Source organism: Eurytemora carolleeae, unplaced genomic scaffold (genome assembly GCF_000591075.1).
Source record: "Eurytemora carolleeae unplaced genomic scaffold, Eaff_2.0 scaffold268, whole genome shotgun sequence".
Lineage (NCBI taxonomy): Eukaryota > Metazoa > Arthropoda > Copepoda > Calanoida > Temoridae > Eurytemora > Eurytemora carolleeae.
In genome coordinates, this window is record NW_019396696.1 from 268,841 (window position 1) to 289,957 (window position 21,117).

The 21,117-nt window shown below is 33.2% G+C and overlaps 1 protein-coding gene across 1 annotated transcript; it reads right to left on the reverse strand.

Annotated features, from left to right (window-relative positions):
- Positions 1–1,389: 1,389 nt before the first annotated feature.
- Positions 1,390–20,222, reverse strand: LOC111707509 (dihydrolipoyllysine-residue succinyltransferase component of 2-oxoglutarate dehydrogenase complex, mitochondrial). Its single transcript, XM_023480614.1, has 13 exons — positions 20,032–20,222; positions 19,894–19,955; positions 17,985–18,101; positions 16,736–16,814; positions 15,763–16,139; positions 14,735–14,846; positions 13,590–13,664; positions 13,129–13,239; positions 12,811–12,950; positions 9,425–9,536; positions 7,721–7,803; positions 2,551–2,656; positions 1,390–1,887 (listed from the first exon to the last, which is right to left on the reverse strand). The coding sequence occupies exons 1-12, from the start codon at positions 20,101–20,103 to the stop codon at positions 2,605–2,607; spliced, it is 1,392 nt and encodes a 463-aa protein (XP_023336382.1). The 5' UTR covers positions 20,104–20,222; the 3' UTR covers positions 1,390–1,887; positions 2,551–2,604.
- Positions 20,223–21,117: the final 895 nt, after the last annotated feature.

Here is a 21,117-nt window from a genome sequence, read left to right on the forward strand (position 1 = left end):
CAAGGAGTTTCTTCATATTGTACGTCTCAGGAAACATGATAGTTTTAAATGTCTTCTTCCATATACTGTACGAGATATAAAAACTGTATGCAGTTTATTTTGTTGAACATCTTTTACTCTAATATATTTTGCTTTGTAAGCAATGTTACTAAAATATATCTACGATATAATAGTTTTATTCTCTTTGGTATCACACAAATTAACAAAACATTGGAAAAGACATTTAAAACTACAGCTGTTGTATCTGTTTTTGAGGTTGTCTTTTTGCAACTTATAGCTAACGGGGGAGGGGGGCTTTTGAACAGTTTTCAAGGTAACCAAAGTGAGGAATTTTCCCAGATTCTCCAACCGTGGTGACTTTCGTTGTAGAATTTCCGAGAAATTTCTCGAGAACCATTTCCTGTAACTAATTCCTTGGAAATTCTCAAGAAGTTCCCCAGAATTAGTCCCCAAGAGGAGAGATTTTTGTGTGGTTATGAGTTTTGTTACTCAGTTTTGAGAAATTCTCCGGAATATTTCCTCAAGAAATCTATCCGGAAATTCCCAGGACTTGGTCACCAAGTTAACGGATTTTTATGGGAACTAAATTTCTGAAAATAACTGAAAAAAAAAATTCGGTGCAGTTTTTGGTAAAATTCAAATAACGAGTGAACTTCATATATTCTCCTTAAAACGGCAAGTCTAAGTCACAACTGTATTCATTAATCCTTTTTTTGTCCTAACCGAAAATTGATAACTTTAGTTACGTTTTATTTTACATTTATAACTGATTAATCCAAATAAGTGCTAATAAAATCTAAATATCATGTCTTTTAATCGAGTCTCTTGAAATTAAGGTGACGTCACTTTAAAAAGCAAATTTACTTCAGAGCAGATCACTTTTAAACATTCCACAGAAACTTCTAGTCAGAAAACCCGGAAACTGACGAGTTTTTGCAGGAAAGTTTTTGTCTTGATTTGACATTGTCTCGAAGTTGGTGTTTAGTTTAAATATACAATGGTTTTTCTCTTTGCAATCTATACAACTTTAGTTACAACAATAGGTCATCAGAGTCTCACAAATATAGAAAAAGTCTATGGTTCTTTTTTTTAATGAGACGTCATTTCTAGTAATCTTTAATCAACCGTATCCTTAATAGTCTCAAAAATGAGAAATCACTTATGCGTGTTCATTGAAAACTGAATATTTCATTTTGAAATTTTAAGGGTTTTATGATATTAAATTTACGGAAATTTGATTAGGTTCACTTGTAATTTTGTAGGTGAGTGACTTGCTTTGATATATGCTGTTACAATTAAAATATTAAAGATAACTTTATCTTGATTAGAGGAAAGTGACTTTAAGGTTACTTTTGTAAATCGTACATGCCAATAAAAATGAAAGTCACATAGATTATAGATATTATTGAATACACATGTTTATTTAAATAACTTTTATTCCACGATTAATATTTTTGGTTTTAATTGATTTTTGGGTGACAAAAGAATTATGAAGCACATCAAGCCACGAAGTAGATTAATCTAGGCTTAACAGACTAGATTTAACAAATACTGGTTCAAGGGAGCTGTGTTGGGGTCAAATTAAGTACTTAGAAATCATAAACTTAACAATTTTACTTTGAGAGGTGTCCAAATTGCGTGGATATATTGTGGTGCTTATTAGAAATAATTTACACAAGTCTAAATTAAATATTGTGAATCCAAGTGAGTCAAATATAGAGCCCAGTCCGTTGAGGAAGGATGGAGGAGATAGGAGGTAAGGTTAATGGAATCAAAGGTAAGGTTGAGGGTATCGAAGGTAAGGTTGATGGTATCAGAGACATGAAGGAGAGTGAAGAGTGAAAGTTGGATGGATCAAATTCTAATATTCTTGGGTCTACATTGCGCCTAACCGGTATCATTATTATTTTTCACAAAATATGATATTTTAATACAAACAAAACACTACACCCTAAGCTAAGTGGAACTTGTAAAGTTTTATAAACTCGGTTTACCTAATTACATCTATGGTTCATTTTATAGCAGATATTTCAGATTAAAAAAACTTTCTTGATAAGCGGATAGTTTAAGCAGAAAACTTGGCGAAAAAAGAAGAAAATTTCAGGAATTAATAGAACTTTCAGAAATTTGCATGAAATAGTCAGATCCTTATCCACGTCATTAAATGGATCCTTTCACTGCTACAGATCTAATGATGGCAATTAACATTTTTATCTCTTTTTTAGAAAAAAAATTATTTTATGACCCAACAGGTTTGATCAAACTTTAAATAAACTTATCGATTCTGAATTGAGTCTACGGGGCTCGGATAATTCTTTAATTATTGAAAACTTAAATAATCTTATCTACAATGTAACACGCAATTTAAAAGCTTCGGCTCGAGTCGTATAATTCCTTAAACCAAGCTTTTAAAGGTGTGTTTATTTTTTAGAGTATTTGTAAAAAAAAGCATATAAGCATCCTAACCTAACTTGAGAAAAAAAATCAAGAAAATGTACTCACATGTCCTATAATTGATAAACAATTGCACACATTTAATAATAATGATTCCTGATTTATGTTTAGCTGTTGCTGGGCGGGTTGTAGAATAGCTTGATGTTTAGCTTATAGTCCCATCAGCATAGATCTAGGATCCTCTACTGCAGTCTTGATAGTTCTAAAAATATAATTCTAGATTAAGTAACCAAAGTTGCCCGCAGATTTAAAACACTTCAGATTTTTTCCGTGTACCAAAAATTGGATTTTCTAGTCCTAATTTTAGCAAATTTGGTCCAGCTGAATTTGACCAGCTATAGCTCATATATATATTATATATCCATACTTAATTTTATAGATAAATAGTTTGAAGAACACAAAAATGTAATGTTAGTCGTATCAATATTATATTTCATACCCAGTTTCATGAAAAACCTCCCTCTATGAACAAAATAAAGGATTTTCAAGTATATGGTAGTTTCTAAGATTTTCTTTTAATAAAATCCGAGAAATTTTGTTTGTTCTTGATTTATACTATATACAAAGAAAAAATGTCAACAATTAAAAAAGAAAAAGATGGTAGATTTGTATCGCCAGGTTAAACTATATTTTTTTGTATTGCCAGGTGTAAACTATATTTGTTTTTGTATTGCCAGGTTTAAACTATATTTGTTTTTGTATTGCCAGGTTTAAACTATATTTGTTTTTGTATTGCCAGGTTTAAACTATATTTGTTTTTGTATTGCCAGGTTTAAACTATATTTGTTTTTGTATTGCCAGGTTTAAACTATATTTTTTGGTATTGCCAAGTGTAAACTATATTTGTTTTTGTATTGCCAGGTTTTAAACTATATTTGTTTTTGTATTGCCAGGTTTAAACTATATTTGTTTTTGTATTGCCAGGTTTAAACTATATTTGTTTTTGTATTGCCAGGTTTAAACTAGGACGAACAGTTTATAAGAAGGATCCAGATTTCTCCAGTGTATACAAATTTCTGGGATATTTTGTTGGAAATACTTATAACTTTTTGTAAACAAAGTTTTCATCATTTCAATATGTTAAGTTGGCATGATTTTGTTCCATCTTGTGTGACTGGGCCAATACTCTAATGGACTGAAGCTCCTCGGGTTTATAGAGATTAGAGGTGTATGATGGTTTGCTACTTGATAGAACTCAGTCTGGACAGATTTGGACTTGAGCAAGGGTAATTATAGAGGTCGCCACTAAAGCAATGGACAGTGAAATCAATCCGTAAATAACGTCACTGATCCCTACACTCGCCTCTGTAATCAGTGACGTCATTAACGGAGTTCACTGTCCAATACTTATAATACATTTTCCGTACATTGGATCGAGAGTAAGCAACCATATATTTAACAACCTTAGACTTAGAGACTAAACGATAAACGTTCCAAGATAATGTAAGAACATTTCCCCTGCATTCCAGCTTGTTGCTGTGTCCTTAGTTTATCAATGAAAACTGTAACATCTGTAAATCACTGAGTTCAATATTGCAAGGATTATTCCTTATTTTGCTAAAAATTTCATTATCCTTGGGATAAAAACTATTTTGAAGGAAATATACCATTTCTTTACAATCTTCGTTTTCATGAATTATCTTTTATATTTCCGACATAATTAAAATAAGTTGAAAAATCCATTTGTTCTGAAAAAACTTGTCATTTATATCGACTGTTTTGTATTTTGAATTTTTAATAATTCCTAATTATTCCTAATTCCTAATTGTTAGCTTCAGATCATGTTTGAAAAAGAAAAACACTCTTAAGATTCATGACTTGAAACTAATCTACGTTTATATTTTAACTATAGCTGGCTAAACGGCTGGATCAAATTTGCTGACATTTTTTGGGGAACCCATGGGTACCCCTGGGGTTACATAGGCTTAAACACATTTGAAAATTTTCAAATACTATAGAACGTCAGCTAAAATCCCTATTTAATACCAGTGCGGGTAAACGGGCATGTGCAACTAAGCATATGAATAGTATGAACCTGTGCAACGCCGGATGCTCCAGCTAATTACAATTAATTACGCCAACAAGTTCACTAATTTACACAATTAGTGAGTCTAAGAAATAAAAGAATAACACAGCCACTCTGGATATAACCAGTAACCACCACAGAACCACTGTACTGTTTTTATCCATAAAAAAGATTAAAACTTCAAGATTTAATAAAAAAATTAAATTTATAGTGTCCAAGAAGAGACAAATTATTAATGCGTTTTGTTTTCCTATGATGATGTACAACTGATTTTTATGCAGGTGGATTGATTTTCAATTAATAAATTAATTTTAACTATTTTTTAAATTTTCCTTTTTTTCTTAAAAGCACAATCTTTTTATTTAAGAGCTTGTCCTAAACGATATGTTCCTAAACGTATAAAATATTAGAAAAATGTAGATAAATGAATTCTGAAGTTTGGGAAAAAAGTTTTTAAAAAAGTAGTGCAATTAGTGATTATGGCTACTATTGAAAGAGAACTTCTTCTGGACCATTTGGTGAAAAATCTAACTTTTATTAAAGTTCCGAGTATTACACTATTAAATAAATATACTAGCTGAAGTGCCCGGCGTAGCCCATGGAATTAAAAAGATTGAATTTGGAAAAAAAAATTGAGGAAAACATTTAGTTTTTTTGGCTAATGTTACCTCCAGGGTATCCATGGGTTCTCTAAAAAATTATTTGGTGAAGCCGTTTGACCAGCTTAAGCTAACATATATATATATGTATACAAATACAAGAAAAATATATACATGAGCGAAGAGGATCATTATATAGATATATATTTAGTGGATGCTGGGGTACAGTTAGATTAAACAATTTGTCCCTCGTGCATTTAACACGGTGGGGAAAATTGCAGCAATTTACTATTTACTAAGAACTGATTGTCGTCAATCCAGGTCAACTTCTATTTAAAGAGGAGTGTGCACGATTTATAATGGTACTCTTTAAATCTTCTTTATATAAATAAGTAGCTGAAATGCCCGGCGTTGCCTGTGAAATAAAAAAAAAATCCGAAAAAAATCCTATTGAAAATTTGTTTTAGTCTATGTCCACGGGATACCCATGGGATCACGAATTGTAAGTTAATTTGGTTCAGCTGTTTAGCCAGCTATGGCTAACAAGAAGAATATATATATATATGTGAGCGAAGAGCTTTATTATAGATTATAAAGATAGATCATTGTGTTCTTAACTTGGATTTCATGGTGCGCACTTCTTCTTGCAAGCGTTTTAATGTTGCTTTTCAAGTCTTCGAAGTTGGTAAAACTTTAAATTTTGTGAATTCTTCGGGTTATCATTGATATAATTCCAAAAAAAATATTTACTTTTGAATATTCCATAACCGTTCCCTTGGGTCGTGTGAGTAGCCACAAAAAATTGAACCCGATCGGTTCAGCCGTTTGACTTACAAATTTAAATATAGATGTATTGTACGCTATTGTTCCTTGAAAAATCTGATCTGTGCCTTGATATCATAAAATATAAAATGCACCAATGAATACTTATATTGAATTTATTTTCCTATTAAAACTATGTTAAAATTAATTTCTTCCTTACTTCCTTCAATGTCTCGATTATACTCGACAAACCTTATAATGTGATATGATGACAATATGGGATGGCGATGGAATTTTTATATGAATAACCAAGAATTTACTAAATGGGAATGGTAGAGATGTCATATTTGATGTAGGGGGGGGGGGGGCCTGCCTTCAGTTTTGGTTTAAATCTTCCAATTTTTTGGCTGTACGCCTAATTAGTGAACGAAATTCCTAAAATAAATTCGAATTGAATTTTAATGACCTCTAATGACCTCCACAAATAGAAAATATTTCAACTATGGCTTTATGCATATCCATTAAAAGCAAGAAACCCTAGGAATACAGTAGCAGCAACGAATCCTGTGTTTGACCTTCTAATGACCTCTTACGAACTCTTAAGACCTAAATGACCTTCAAAAATGAAAATGTTTTAACTAAGAGTTTATGCATATCAAACGAAAACTAGGAACCCAGGGAATACAGAAGCAGCAACGCATCCAGTGTTTGACCATTTTATGACCACTAATGTCCTAAAATGACCTCTAAATGAAAATGTTTGTACTATGGCTATATGTAAATAAATCAATGGGCCAAGTGTTAGTTTTGGAACTAACATCCCTTGAAATATCGGAAACCATGTATCAACTATCCAGTCATTCACATACAAACTTGATATATACACCTAGATTGTACAAACATTGCTGGATAAATTCAAAGTGTAACCGGAATCGAAACAGAGCTGAAAACTATAGAATGATGGATATCAAGATTAATGCTTAAACTCCTGGTTTTACTAAACCTCTTGATTATTTTATAACGCACTCGATATCCAGGAAAGAAGTTATAAATTTAACCAATCAGCAGTCATGTTAAGATGTACTCTTTAACTTTTTAGAAACCGGTTTTGATTTGAATTAAACTAAACATCGATTGAACGAACGTAAGTTTTGGATTAATGTTTACTAAGACGAACGTTCAAAATGACAATAGTCCTAAAATATGTTTTTAATAATTTTATATTAACATGATTAAATTTATATTTGTTTAAATGCTCTAAAAGCCGGCTTGTGAACAGCTGACTTTAATTCAATCGGATATTAGTCCACTCGATATAGTATCTGTAATTGTTAACAAACGTAACTTTTATACAGTAGAAATATCCAAAAAGAGAATTTTAAGAAGGAAATCAAAAGTGTGTAGATTGAATAATCAGATTATGCGATCGTGATTAAGGATATCTCATTCTAAAGTTTTCAGCTCTGGACACTTTTAATTAAGAAGTAAACTTTTGATTCTAAAATGCATTCAGTAAAATAGCGATTTTAATTACTTTTTAAAATAAATGTGGAAAGATCAGTGTTGCAAATTCTCTCTGATTTGACAGAATCCACATATTATCAAATTTATTTCCGATATTTTTCATTCTTTTACCGAGTTTTCTTAACTTTTACACACAAAACGGTATTAAGAAAAAGGGTCTTGCTATCATCAGTTAATTGTATCGTTTAATAAAATAGTACCTACCCCCCTCCCCCTTTAAATTTCAAAGGAACATGTTTGCAAAATCTAATAGTACTTTACCATACTTGAGAAATTAAATTACACCGCAGGTCTTCACAATATGTAGATTAATGCACACAAGTTCTAACCTCTGATGTAGAATACTAAAGTTTACCTCAGGAAAGTGACAGCTTCACGTCCATCTACTAGTCTATGATCGTAGGTGAGAGCAATATACATCATAGGACGGATAGTCACCTAAACAATACAATGGTCAACTTGGTTCCCAGATCGATAGTTATTTATCATTAATATGCTTTTAGGGCGCTTTCCCCCTTTTCTGTTAACACTTTTAGCTTTAAACTGTTGCTCTGAAAGTTGCCCATTTTAAATAATTTTAAAATTTTGGCGGATGTCTATTTTCTAATTGGCGCATTTTCAGAAAAGTACAAACTATTTTCCAGTATTTATTCTTCCAATTTTTATGTTCTATTAAACTTCCATTGGTTCATGTGAGGTCCTACACAAAGTTTGGGCCAGATCGGTTCAGTCGTTTTGTCGTTTATTGGATACAAACGGAGGGACAAACAGACAGACAAGTAACGTAAATATATAGATTGTGATTTGAATTTTCTCCGTAAAATAATCTGAAAGAACATTTTAAAAATACTGACAGTGATGTAAACTTTTCAGAATTCCCCCCTCTCCGTCCCTTGGGGCTGGGGGGCTATTTTTGATGATTTGGGGAGGAAAAAGGGAGGTTTCACCCAAAAAATGTTTTTAATTCACCCTAAAAATAATTTTGTTTGCCCATATTCAGTGACTACTTTGTTGTTGCATATGTAACTTAAGGGGGATAAAATGATTTTCAAAATGGTTGGGGGGAAATGATTCTGTTGAGAAAATATACACCCCTCAATACTGATTAAAAAAAGAAGTGTGTGGGGAGAGGGGAGTTTCGAGTAAATATATACCAGAGTACGTTTCTCAGTAACGAACTTACTGGCTTACTCCCCAAACGAGTCTAATAAATTAAGAGAATTCCCTGCTCGGTTTTTGTTCTCTTTTTATCTGAAGGGACTGTAAGCGTAATTTTAAACGACCCTCCATGCAAAGATATCAATGCCTGATTGTCAACGGTACCTTGAAATCGTTGTCTTAGATTTGCTTTTATTTCAACTTTCATTCACAGAAATAACTGTATCCGCCATATTATTGATCGGACCAAGGTATCAAGGGTACCGTTGTAAATTGGGCATTGTTATCTTTGAATGATGGGTCGCTTAAACTTACTCTTACAGTCCCTTTAAAGCGAATGCTCCCAAGTAAAATTGACTTGATCCAGAGTTGGTTTACTTTTTGTGATAGCCAAGTATTGGGGTACAGGGTGGCTCTCCGATATTAAAATTTACTACTTATCATAGGTTGACCAGATAAAACAATATTTGTAGTCGTTGTTGAAGCTTTTAATTTTTGAAACAAAAGCTGGCAAAATAAAAGGACTTTTATTAGCTATTGTCAATTAATGAAATATGTACTTCACAATTTGACCCAAGATGACAATACAATATGTGCCACTGTTTAGGGAGGGGGTTATGATCAAAATACTGCTAGTGCTCATTCTTCAACTAAAAATTTCCAGTTCACCCTTTCATTTAAACGACAGCTTGTAAAACTGTGGAGAACAGGAAACAAATTAAATTGTGAGAGAAAGAAAAGTCGAATTTATTCTTAAAGTTTGATATTCTTCTTTTAAACTTTTTTTTTAAGATGAGCAAACAACGTAGTTCTTAGTCTTTTCAAAATTGTTAGCAAATTTTAAATACAACTCCAATTTCAATTTTTGCACTTTCTGTATATTTATATAATATTTTCTAACCTGTCCGTTTCTAACAACTGGTCTCTCGAATACTCCATGCATACCAAGGATAGCAGACTGGGGAGGGTTGATAATAGGAGTTCCAAACAGTGAGCCAAACACTCCACCATTACTAGATATAACAATATTAATAATAGGAGTACCAAACAGTGCACGAAACACTCCACCAGTACTAGATATAACAATATTAATAATAGGAGTACCAAACAGTGAACCAAACACTCCACCAGTACTAGATATAACAATATTAATTAAAGGAGTACCAAACAGAGAAGCATACACTTCATCAATACTAGATATTATAATATTAATAATAGGAGTTCCTAACAGTGAACCAAACACTCCACCATTACTAGATATGACAATATTAATAATAGGAGTACCAAACAGTGAACCAAACACTCCACCAATACTAGATATAACAATATTAATAATAGGAGTACCAAACAGTGAACCATATGCTCTACAATTACTAGGTATAATATTAATAATAGGAGTACCAAACATTGAACCAAACACTCCACCATTACTAGATATAACAATATTAATAATAGGAGTAACAAACAGTGAACCAAACACTCTACCAATACTAGATATAACAATATTAATAATTGGAGTTCCGAACAGAGAAACATACACTCCATCAATACTAGATATTATAATATTAATAATAGGAGTTTCAAACAGTGAACCAAACTCTTCACCAATACTAGATATAACATAATTAATAATAGGAGTACCAAACAGTGAACCCTATGCTACACCATTACTAAATAAAACAATATTAATAATAGGAGTACCAAACAGTGAACCATATGCTCCCATTACTAGATATAGTATTAATAATATGAGTACCAAACAGTGAACCATATGCTCCACCATTACTAGATATTTTAATATTAAAAATAGGAGTACCAAACAGTGAAACATACACTCCACCAATACTAGATATAACAATCTATTTATAAATTTAGCTTGTCTGGGTGTTTGTTTGTTTGTGTCCAATAAACGTCAAAGCGGCTGAAGCAATCCGGCCCAAATTTTGTGTGGGACCTCACGTGACCCCAGGGGAGGTTTATGAATGATCATAAATTCAAAAATTAGTTTAAGTATTTTATTTTTGTAAAATTTTATAAAATGCGCGAAAAAATATGATGAAATCCGCAAACTTTTTTTGTTTTTGTTTTAAACTGTACAAAGAGAAGATGCTTACAGATAAAGCCACAATTAAAAGTTGAAAGCCTAGTATTGATAATAGGAGTTCCAAAAATTACCAGAATTAAATGCTACAAAATAACTTATTTGTACGATTAATTCTTAAAAAACATTTCAATTTCAACGTTTAACCCAGGTAACAAAAACATGAAAAAGTCTATTGAATAACTTATTTTAATGTTATTATTGAATATGACGTCTGTTATTCTTGTCGCTGACTGGATTCTTTACATTGACTGATAAGAAAGGAAATTTTTGTTTGAATGAAACTTTTTTGGTTTGGGACCTGAATGTGTTCAAGGAACTGAAATCTCTGCATTTCAGGATTACACCGGGGAAATAATTCATATCTGCATACAAATAGAGAGCAGGAAAACTCAAAAAGAGAGCAAGAAAACCCAAATAGAGAGCAAGAAAACTCAAATAGAGAGCAAGAAAACACAAATAGAGAGCAAGAAAACCCAAATAGAGAGCAAAAAAACCCAAATAGTGAGCAAGAAAACACAAATAGAGAGCAAGAAAACACAAATAGACAGCAAGAAAGCTCAAATAGACAGCAGGAAAACTCAAATAGAGAGCAAGAAAACACAAATAGACAGCAAGAAAGCTCAAATAGAGAGCAGGAAAACTCAAATAGAGAGCAAGAAAGCTCAAATAGAGAGCAGGAAAACTCAAATAGAGAGCAAGAAAACTCTAATACAGAGCAAGAAAACTAAACAGAGAGCAGGAAAACTCAGGTAGAGAACAAGAAAACTCAAATAGAGAGCAAGAAAGCTCAAATAGAGAGCAGGAAAACCCAAATAAAGAGCAAGAAAACACAAATAGAGAGCAAGAAAACACAAATAGAGAGCAAGAAAACTCAAATAGAGAGCAAGAAAACGAGCAAGAAAACACAAATAGAGAGCAAGAAAACTCAAATAGAGAGCAAGAAAACACAAATAGAGAGCAAGAAAACTCAAATAGAGAGCAGGAAAACTCAAATAGAGAGCAGTTAATGCTTGATTCACAAGATTTTAACGTAAATTATTTTAAATATAAAAATTTTGTTCCCTTTCATGTCATTAATTTCCTGGAATTTGATGGTTTGAATTCTTACCTCTTCGAGAAGATTATTTTTGCGAGTAGACAAATTACTTTGACTACAAGTTTAACAAAACAAATTATTCATATTTTTAATATATTTTCACCAGGAATTTGTTGCTACTTAATCATATTTCAAAATAATGGGTAAATATTAAAGGTTGTGTTAAATCAAATTAATGGATATCTACCTAATAATGAATCAAAAGGGATATATATCTACCTGATGGTAAATGTAAAGGGCTGGATATCTACCTGATGGTAAATGTAAAGGGCTGGATATCTACCTGACAGTAAATGTAAAGGACTGGAAATCTACCTAATGGTAAATGTAAAAGGCTGGATGGATATCTACCTGATGGTAAATGTAAAGGGCTGGACATCTACCTGATAGTAAATGTAAAGGAATGTACATCTACCTGATACTAAATGTAAAGAGCTAGATATCTACCTAATGGTAAATTTAAAAAGTTGGATATCTACTTGATGGTATATTTAAAGGGCTGGATATCTACCTGATGGTAAATGTAAAGGGCTGGATATCTACTTGATGGTAAATGTAAAGGGCTGGATATCTACCTGATGGTATATTTAAAGGGCTGGATAACTACCTGATAGTAAATGTAAAGGGATAGACATCTAACTGATGGTAAATTTAAAGGGCTGGATATCTACCTGATGGTAAATGTAAAGGGCTGGATTTCTACCTGATAGTAAATGTAAAGGGTTGGACATCTACCTGATGGTAAATGTAAAGGAATGTACATCTACCCACTGGTAAATGTAAAGGGTTAGAATCTACCTGATAGTAAATGAAAAGGGATGTACTGTACATCTACCTAATGGTAAATGTGAAATGCTGAATGAATAACTACCTGATAGTAAATGTAAAGGGCTGGACATCTACCTAATGGTAAATGTGAAATGCTGGAAGGATATCTACCTGATAGTAAATATAAAGGGATGTACATCTACCTAATGGTAAATGTGAAATGCTGGATGGATATTTGGATATCTACCTGATGGTAAATGTGAAATGCTGGATGGATATCTACCCAATGGTAAATGTAAAATGCTGGATGGATATCTACCTGATGGTAAATGAACCTCCATCCATATCCTCAACAGTGATTGCGTTCTTCTTTGCTTTAGCACCTAGCTCCGCAATACCCTTCTCAATATCTGCATAATTCATCTCCTGAACGTTTCTCAGAACAGGAACCACTAGACCCTAAAGCAGCAGTCAATCAGAGTGTCCACATAAATATAAATGGTTATATATTTCATCATCAGTAAATTAGGAAAGCAAGATGGGGTTTCATGAGAATAAATAAATTAAAAAAGTGAAAACAAAATCTTTAAAATTCTTTCCCAAATCACAACTCGATGAAACAGAACTTATTATTTACCTTGGGAGTTGCTACAGCTACAGAAATATCAACATAGTCCCTGTAAATTATATCCTGACCGTCAATAACAGCATTGACAGTTGGTTGCTGCTGCAGGGCGTAGGCACTAGCCTAGATAGACACATTCATACACTCAGGGGTTTAAAAAAATAGCCCAGGGCAGTATAACGTATGGCTGAGGGAAGAAAGCTATTTTCAAAGGAACACCTCCTATATAAAAAAATCTAAATTTCAGAGTTAACTTTTTTTCTATTGCGTTTTTTAGATATTTCTAGATGACTGAAAAAGAGACCGGGATAGTTCAACCGATTTCCCGAATTTCTTAAACACTTGATATTTGTATTTTCAGAACAGAGATTTGTTTTGTGTATTTAGGTTTAGGATCCGCAATTGTATTGCGGATCCCAACAATGCCTCTGACAATATCTATTAAAATAATGATATTTGAGTGTGTGATGTTCCTTGACGAAAGCTGACATGAATCCCATCTTGATTCCGTGTCTTTTAACGAACGCATCTTGATTATCCTTCCGCAACTGAAATAATGATAGATAATTATTATTGAAAAGGACTGTCATTGCAATTTCGATTGACTTTCCGTTCGAAGAGGGTCATGTCTGTGAATGTAACCTTTTAGTCTTCATCTGATCAATAATGTTCAAAATATCGTCGTTTTCTAAATAGCAAATGTTTATTTTCATGTGAATTTGGATATCTCGTACATTCTCAATCAGACAAAGCTTTCCTGGTTACAGTTGTGAATCGTACAATGAACATGACTCTCTAAAATGGATTCAATTGAAATTACGACTTTTGTCCATTTAATGATGAAAAAATAATTTACTCTTTATCGCTTTATTAATAAAAGGGAGTGTTCGCGAAAAATGACAGGGTGTAATTCATGATACTTTTGAAATTTATAATTAATATCTAACTTAAAACTTATTTTCACGGCTGGCACTGGATTTTCGAACATTCCTGGAAAATATGAAAATGTCGTCTTCATTATCAAAAATCCTCAGAACAAGAACGAATATTTTCAAAAGTAACTCTCAGATTAAAAAAAAAATATTATGAAATATTAACTATATACGAATGCACCGTAAAAAATTCTATGATTTTAATTTGTAATTTCTGAATGATTTGTTTGGAATTAGATTTAACAATCCGAGTCGAATATTGCAACTTTTTGAATTTGTATTGACGCTACGTCCTACGGTATGAGTCGTTTTTACCAATTTTCTCGTTTTAGACGCAACAGATAGAAATAAGATTGGTCGCAATCACCATAGAATATTTTTCGACGAAAGCCAATACATACTACCTTTCATTTTTCGCGAACACTCCCATTAACAGTGAAACAATGTTCTTCCCCCACAAAAATAAAATAAAAAAATAATGATTTTGAAAAAACATAAAACCGTGATCAAGAAAGAAAGAAGATGGAAAATGACAGTACCATAAATTGCATCATACCTGTAATTTTATGTAAAGTACAGAGTACTCCTCTAAATACATTTAAAAAGTTGATGAGACCAGATAATAAGTACGGTAGATGAATGTAACATAACTAGTTTCCTGAACTATACTAGACATTACAAGTTACCTGCATAATACCGGACATATCCAGTTCGTTAAAGGTGGTGAGCATAGCGTTTGTATTCTGTGCTTCCTTGAGACGTGCAGCAATCTTGAGTCTCATACGGTTCATCTTGACCCTAGCATATACACTGGTCACCAGAATGATATTAGTAACATCAATTATTATTTGATGCCTATAAGCAAAAGTTTATAAGAAGGGTAAAACTATTTGGCACTTTCCTTTTTCCTTTCCCCTTCCCTTCCTTATTTTTTCTTTTCTATCATTTTTTCCCTCTAAACCCTATGAAAGCTCATATTTTTGCCTCCCCCCGGAGGAAGAGGAGGGCAAACAGAAAAATAAACACCCCTGCCCTCCCATGAAGGAGCATGAAAATCAATCTCTTTTTAGAATTTTATCAACGATAAATATAAAAGTTCATATTTGAGAGAGCTCTTAATAGATATTCAAAAATAACCGAGAAACCTTTTAAAATATGGAACTTAGAGGACAGAAATAGAACTCCAAAAATAATTATTTTACAAATTTGCTACAATATCATAATTCATAATCCAAAAATATCTAACCAGATCCTCCTATCAGAGATATTCAAAAATGTTAAAAATATATTCAAAGTTTAAAAAAAAATAATATCGAAGAAATTACTAATCTTTCCCAAATAAATTGTCTGATTTATTCACAGCTATCAAAAACACATTGACAACATTACTTTTCGATACAGGTTGAAATTTCATTCAATTCCGCCCGTTACGAAGGGAAATAAAATCTGGATATTACGTTAACAAGGGGGGCAAAATGAAATAAATCCATTCTCGAGGTTACAAGGATATTCAATTCCTTGAAAATCAGCTACCCATTTATTTTTCTCTTCATTATTCAGATAATATAGGACCTCCTCCCCGCATCGCTAAATTATGAAAAACAAATATTTGTTGTAGGGTAAAATTTGATTATTTGTTTTAAGTATCAAGGGGGGGAGGTCGGGAGGATTCTTTAATAACAAATCAAATAAATACCCCTTTAAGGTTAGATACCTGTGTTCAGATCTAGTTCCAACAATCTCCTTGGTAGGATCTGCAGGAGGCATCTTCACCATAGGAGCAGCTCCAGCACTAGGTCTAGCAGGCATAGGAGCAGGAGGAGGACGAGAGCTAATAGGAGCAGCTGGGACTGGGGGAGGGGGTGGAGGAGTGCTGGGGATAGGAGCTGCTGCTGCAGGGGCAGGGGAAGGAGGAGGAGGTGCAGCAGCTGCTGGTGCAGGGGCTGCAGGTGCAGGGGCTGCAGCTTCCTTCTTGGGAGGAGCAGCTCCTGCAGCTCCAACCTTGATCTTAAGGAGGACTGTTCCCGGAGATACAGTTGATCCATCCTCAACCAACAACTCTGCTATAACTCCAGATACAGATGATGGAACCTGGGAAAATAGTTTGTATATAAAAAAAAGTAATCTCCGTTTGTTTGTATGTCCGATCAAAACTTAGAAACCCCTTAACCGATTTGCCTGAACTTTTGACTGAGGAGCTCATTAGAAGAACGAGAATTTTCTCTGCTTGGCTTAGGTCTCAAGCTAGTATAATATATCTTCCTTCACTATATATAGAAATGTTTGCGTGGAGCAAACAAAACTTTGAAATACTGAATTGAGGAAAATTTACGAAGGGAAAAGTTAATGATTTTTGAGTAAAAAGTATACAAAAATAGCCCTAACAGAGCGTACAAATTGTTAAATTTTTTAGCGCGGAAAAACGGGAAAATAAATCACCCATAAGAAGGAAAACAAAATCATTTTGGTGTAAGAAGAATAAAAAAATTTCCAAATATTTTAGGAATGTTTCATTGTAATTTGTAATATCATAAATAGTTTTTTTGATTGAAGAAAAAATTGTTTTGAGTAGTGAGTATGATCCAACTGTCCAAAATATATACACCGGTTGTATCAAATTTTTTATGTTTTAAACATTAACTTTAAATATAATACTTTTTTATAGGATTTTAGTTCTGAATAGTTACCGGGACACTGGTTTTATCAGTTTCGATATTACAGATCACTTCATCAACAGATATACTGTCCCCAACAGCTTTCTCCCACCTGAAATAAGTTGACCGTGTGATTTTATGGTTTTCCGTTATTCAGTGCTTAGGATCCGGATGATCCACAACATTTTGGCTTCCTAGATCCGGATCCGGATCAATGGGGAAAAATATCAAACAAAGCCATAAATGTTGCTCTCAAACACAAATTAAAATTTTGATAATAAATTTACAAAAGATTCCATATTTCTGAATGTTAAACTAAATTTCAGCAAAAAAATAAGCCAAACAATTTAGTAAATTTAATAAAATTTTAATTTTTTAAAAATCACTGAATCTTGAAGAAATGTTCACTTTTCAGGACCTGGATCCGGATCAAAATGAAATGGATCCTAAACACTAACGTTATTCATTCATTTCTTCGAATAATCATGGTTCAGGTGAGAGGTAAGGATTTACCCCTACCCAAGGTTTTCAAAAACATAATAATCCTCAATAATGTTATATGTGCCGCGAAACTTCACGTTAATATTCATGGTAGCAAACTTTTTAATCAGGTTCTTCTATTTTATAAATACTGTAGATGTTAGCAAATCCCTAACAGCTTTATGTCAATCTTGAAAAAAATAGGGTGATGACATTTTTTCTAAAAATGTTTTCTAAAATATTTTTCAGATGAAAGTTAGAATGACTTATGTACGTTTTACAATCCAATCAGACGATGATTAAAATACATTTTGAAAAACTTATTTATACCACATTGTAACTTTGTAAGTGCTAAGCTTCTTTAAATAAAAAAGTAAACCAAATATTTTTGGGATATTATAAGTTATAATATAATTAGTTATTTTGAAATGTTTTAACTTCTACACAGACTTAATAAAAAGGCTGAATTACACATCTGATTGTTATATATTAAGTAGACTCAGGAGACATAATAGAACAGAAAAATACAGAACTGACACCTCAATATATATGTCCTCCTTGCTACATAAATAACAAAAATTTATAAAAAAAGCAATTGCTCTAAGACTATTTATTTATATTAATATATTTCTAGTCAAGTGTATACTAATCCTGATAAATAAAATTTCCAGGGAGGTCTTTTAAATATGGATTGGGGGGAAAACACAACACGGTTGATAAAAAATAATCTGAAATTCTAAACCATATTTAAAAAGTTTCACTTGATATTAAAAATTTCGTTGAAGAGAAGATTAGAACTAACCTGACATCTCCTTCACTGATACTGTCAGCAAAGGGCGGACAGACGACATCCTTGATCTCATTCCCCAGCACCCTGGATACATGGAGACCAGACCTAGGCACCACCAGTACCCTGCACCTAGATATATAGATATCAGAACCCTGGACACATGGAGACCAGACCTAGGCACCACCGGTACCCTGCACCTAAATATATAGATATCAGAACCCTGGATACATGAAGACCAGACCTAGGTACCACCAGTCAAAGTGAATAAATACTAAAGTGGAACAGACTAAGGAAACGACGACAGGTTGGGCCATAAGGGTTTATTTGGTTTGGAAATAATTTCATGAAAAGATTTCGTTTGGAAAGTAAAGACTAGAAAAAATAGACTAAAGACCCATATAAATGTCGAATATCAGAACCCTGGATACATGGAGACCAGACCTAGGCACCACCAGTACCCGGCACCTAGATAAATAGATATCAGAACCCTGGATACATGGAGACCAGACCTAGGCACCACCAGTACCCTGCACCTAGATATATAGATATCAGAACCCTGGGTACATGGAGACCAGACCTAGGTGCCAACAATACCCTGCACCTAGATATATATACACATCAGAACCCTGGACACATGGAGACCAGACCTCGGCGCCACCAGTACCCTGCACCTAGATAGATATATATCAGAACCCTGGATACATGGAGACCAGACCTAAGCGCCACCAGTACCCTGCACCTAGAAATATATATATATATCAGAACCCTGGATACATGGAGACCAGACCTAGGCGCCACCAATACCCTGCACCTATATAGATAGATATCAGAACCCTGGATACATGAAGACCAGACCTAGGCGCCACCAGTACCCTACACCTAGAAATAGATAAATATCAGAACCCTGGATACATGGAGACCAGACCTAGGCGCCACCAATACCCTGCACCTAGATAGATAGATAGATAGATATCAGAAACCCTGGTAACAATGAGACCAGTCATTCTTGAAAAAATAACACCCACTATTAATTTTAAGTAATTATCTACAATAGCAGCTATCAATTTCTTTCTTAGAAGCTTTCACACATTTCAAAAATATGCTAAATCTTTAATCGGCTTTATGGTTTACGAGTATCTACCCATTGTAAATAGATGAGAGCACTCCATTGCTCAATCACATAAAATTACGTTGTGACAATGCCTTCAACATAAGAAAAGTCAAGTCATATTTCAAGAGTCAGGATTAGAAATATTTTCTTCTAGAAAAGAAAAGGAATATACGTGCATATATAAATTCCTTGGCAAAGTTCCAAAAAAGTTAATTTTTACATATTAGACCATACGGCGGATTTTAAAGGTTAAATAGCTAATATAATTGGTAGCAAGTTTCGACAAAAGAAATAATGCGTGACAAAAAAAAGTTTATAACCTCAAAAACCACAGAATAATAAAACACACGGTGGTTGTTTAATTCATAAATTGAGTTGGACTATGTTCAGACAATTTCTGGGCCGAACATGGCGGCCATGGGTTCCGAGGGGGGAAGGGGTGCGCTTCAACCACTTTAAAGACTGTTAAACACAATTTGTATGCTGAAACGTGAATTAGAGACTATAAATTTAGTCAAACTTATTTAATCTCCTTTTCTTAATAACATAGTTAAATTGTGTAGAATTAAAAACTAAATTTGGGGCTAAAGCCAAAGTTGCGTTTCTTGGCAGAAACTAGTTAATCTTCAGCTAAGGAAAGGGAGTCGACCGAGGGGGGGGGGNAATTTTAACTTTTTATTTTATGTAATTTAAATGTGAGATTAGGTTGAGACAATTTCTGGGCCAGCGCTGTGGCTAGGCCAGACTAGGGGGGCCGAGCGCTGGGGTCCAAAATACGTTCTCTAGGAAATTACCAGAATAAATACTTACTCAGACTTGTTGAGGTTTGTGGAGCTAGCTTGCTCCAACAATTTACTGCAGACGACCGGACCCTGAACACGAAATAGTTAAAACCGGAGAAATATTAATATATCACTAAAATTTTAGGGTAAAATGAGCTTAACGCACCTTATGAAGAGATCTGTTAAGGGGCGTTGAGATGGCCCTAAGGCCCCTAAGAGTGTTCCTAGAAGCTAACATGGTGGGCTTGATGGACTGGTACTGCAGGAAAGCCGTAGCACTGTACACTTTCTGTTGAACAGCTGACTCAAGTGTTCAATCAGCTGATTTTCTTTCTTTTACAGGGTTCCCTCAATTTTCTGTAGAAAAATATATAAAATGTACTTTCTTCAATAAAATTAAAGTTGCTTTTTAATTTAGTTTGATCTTTTTGTACCTTAATTAATAAATCTTAAATTGCGATTTACAACAATTCATTTCATGGATTTTATAAAGTCCAACGTTTAGATGAAAAGTCGTCTTTTTAATTTCTTTTTTGGAAATAATATTTTTTTTTCTATTAGATCTACAGGGTGTCCCACGAAACATAACAGTTGTTTAATAGTTCTGAATGTCTTCTTCCTTATATCATATTGGATATTTAAGACTTTTTGTATGTCATTTCGCCAAAAACTTTTTTTTTTCAAATACCTATTTTAATTTGAAATCATATATTTAAGGCATATACAATATTTTTCATCAATTCTCTTTAATATCAAACAAAAGACTCAAATTTTCTAATCCCCTAGCTTCGAAACCTGCATGATGGTGTAAAACTTATTTCAAACTTAGGCTTTTTCAAAGTTTGAAACATCTTCGATCCATCGGGTTGCACAGATATAGGAATTTAAAGTTTGAAGTTTTTGGCAAAATCTCATAAGTCAAATATATGTTATAAAGAGGGTTTCCAACGATTATAAGTCACATTTACCAATCGTTTTATGTACTGTAAATTGGCAAAAGGGTCAAAGGTCCCTTGCCTCCACCCCCTCCCTCTGGTCTTTCAGTTATATTAAGTTTATTTAAAAAAATCAGTTTATCTTATTATGAACTATGTCAATATATTTTATAGTTTAAACGAACATAGTTGAATGTTTGTTGCCAAAAGATAAGAAAAGAAAAGATAGAGAAAAGATAAGAAAAGAGAAGATAGTGAAAGATAATGTTTTCCTAGATATAACTAATCATATGCTCACACAATTAAACTAGAGTTAA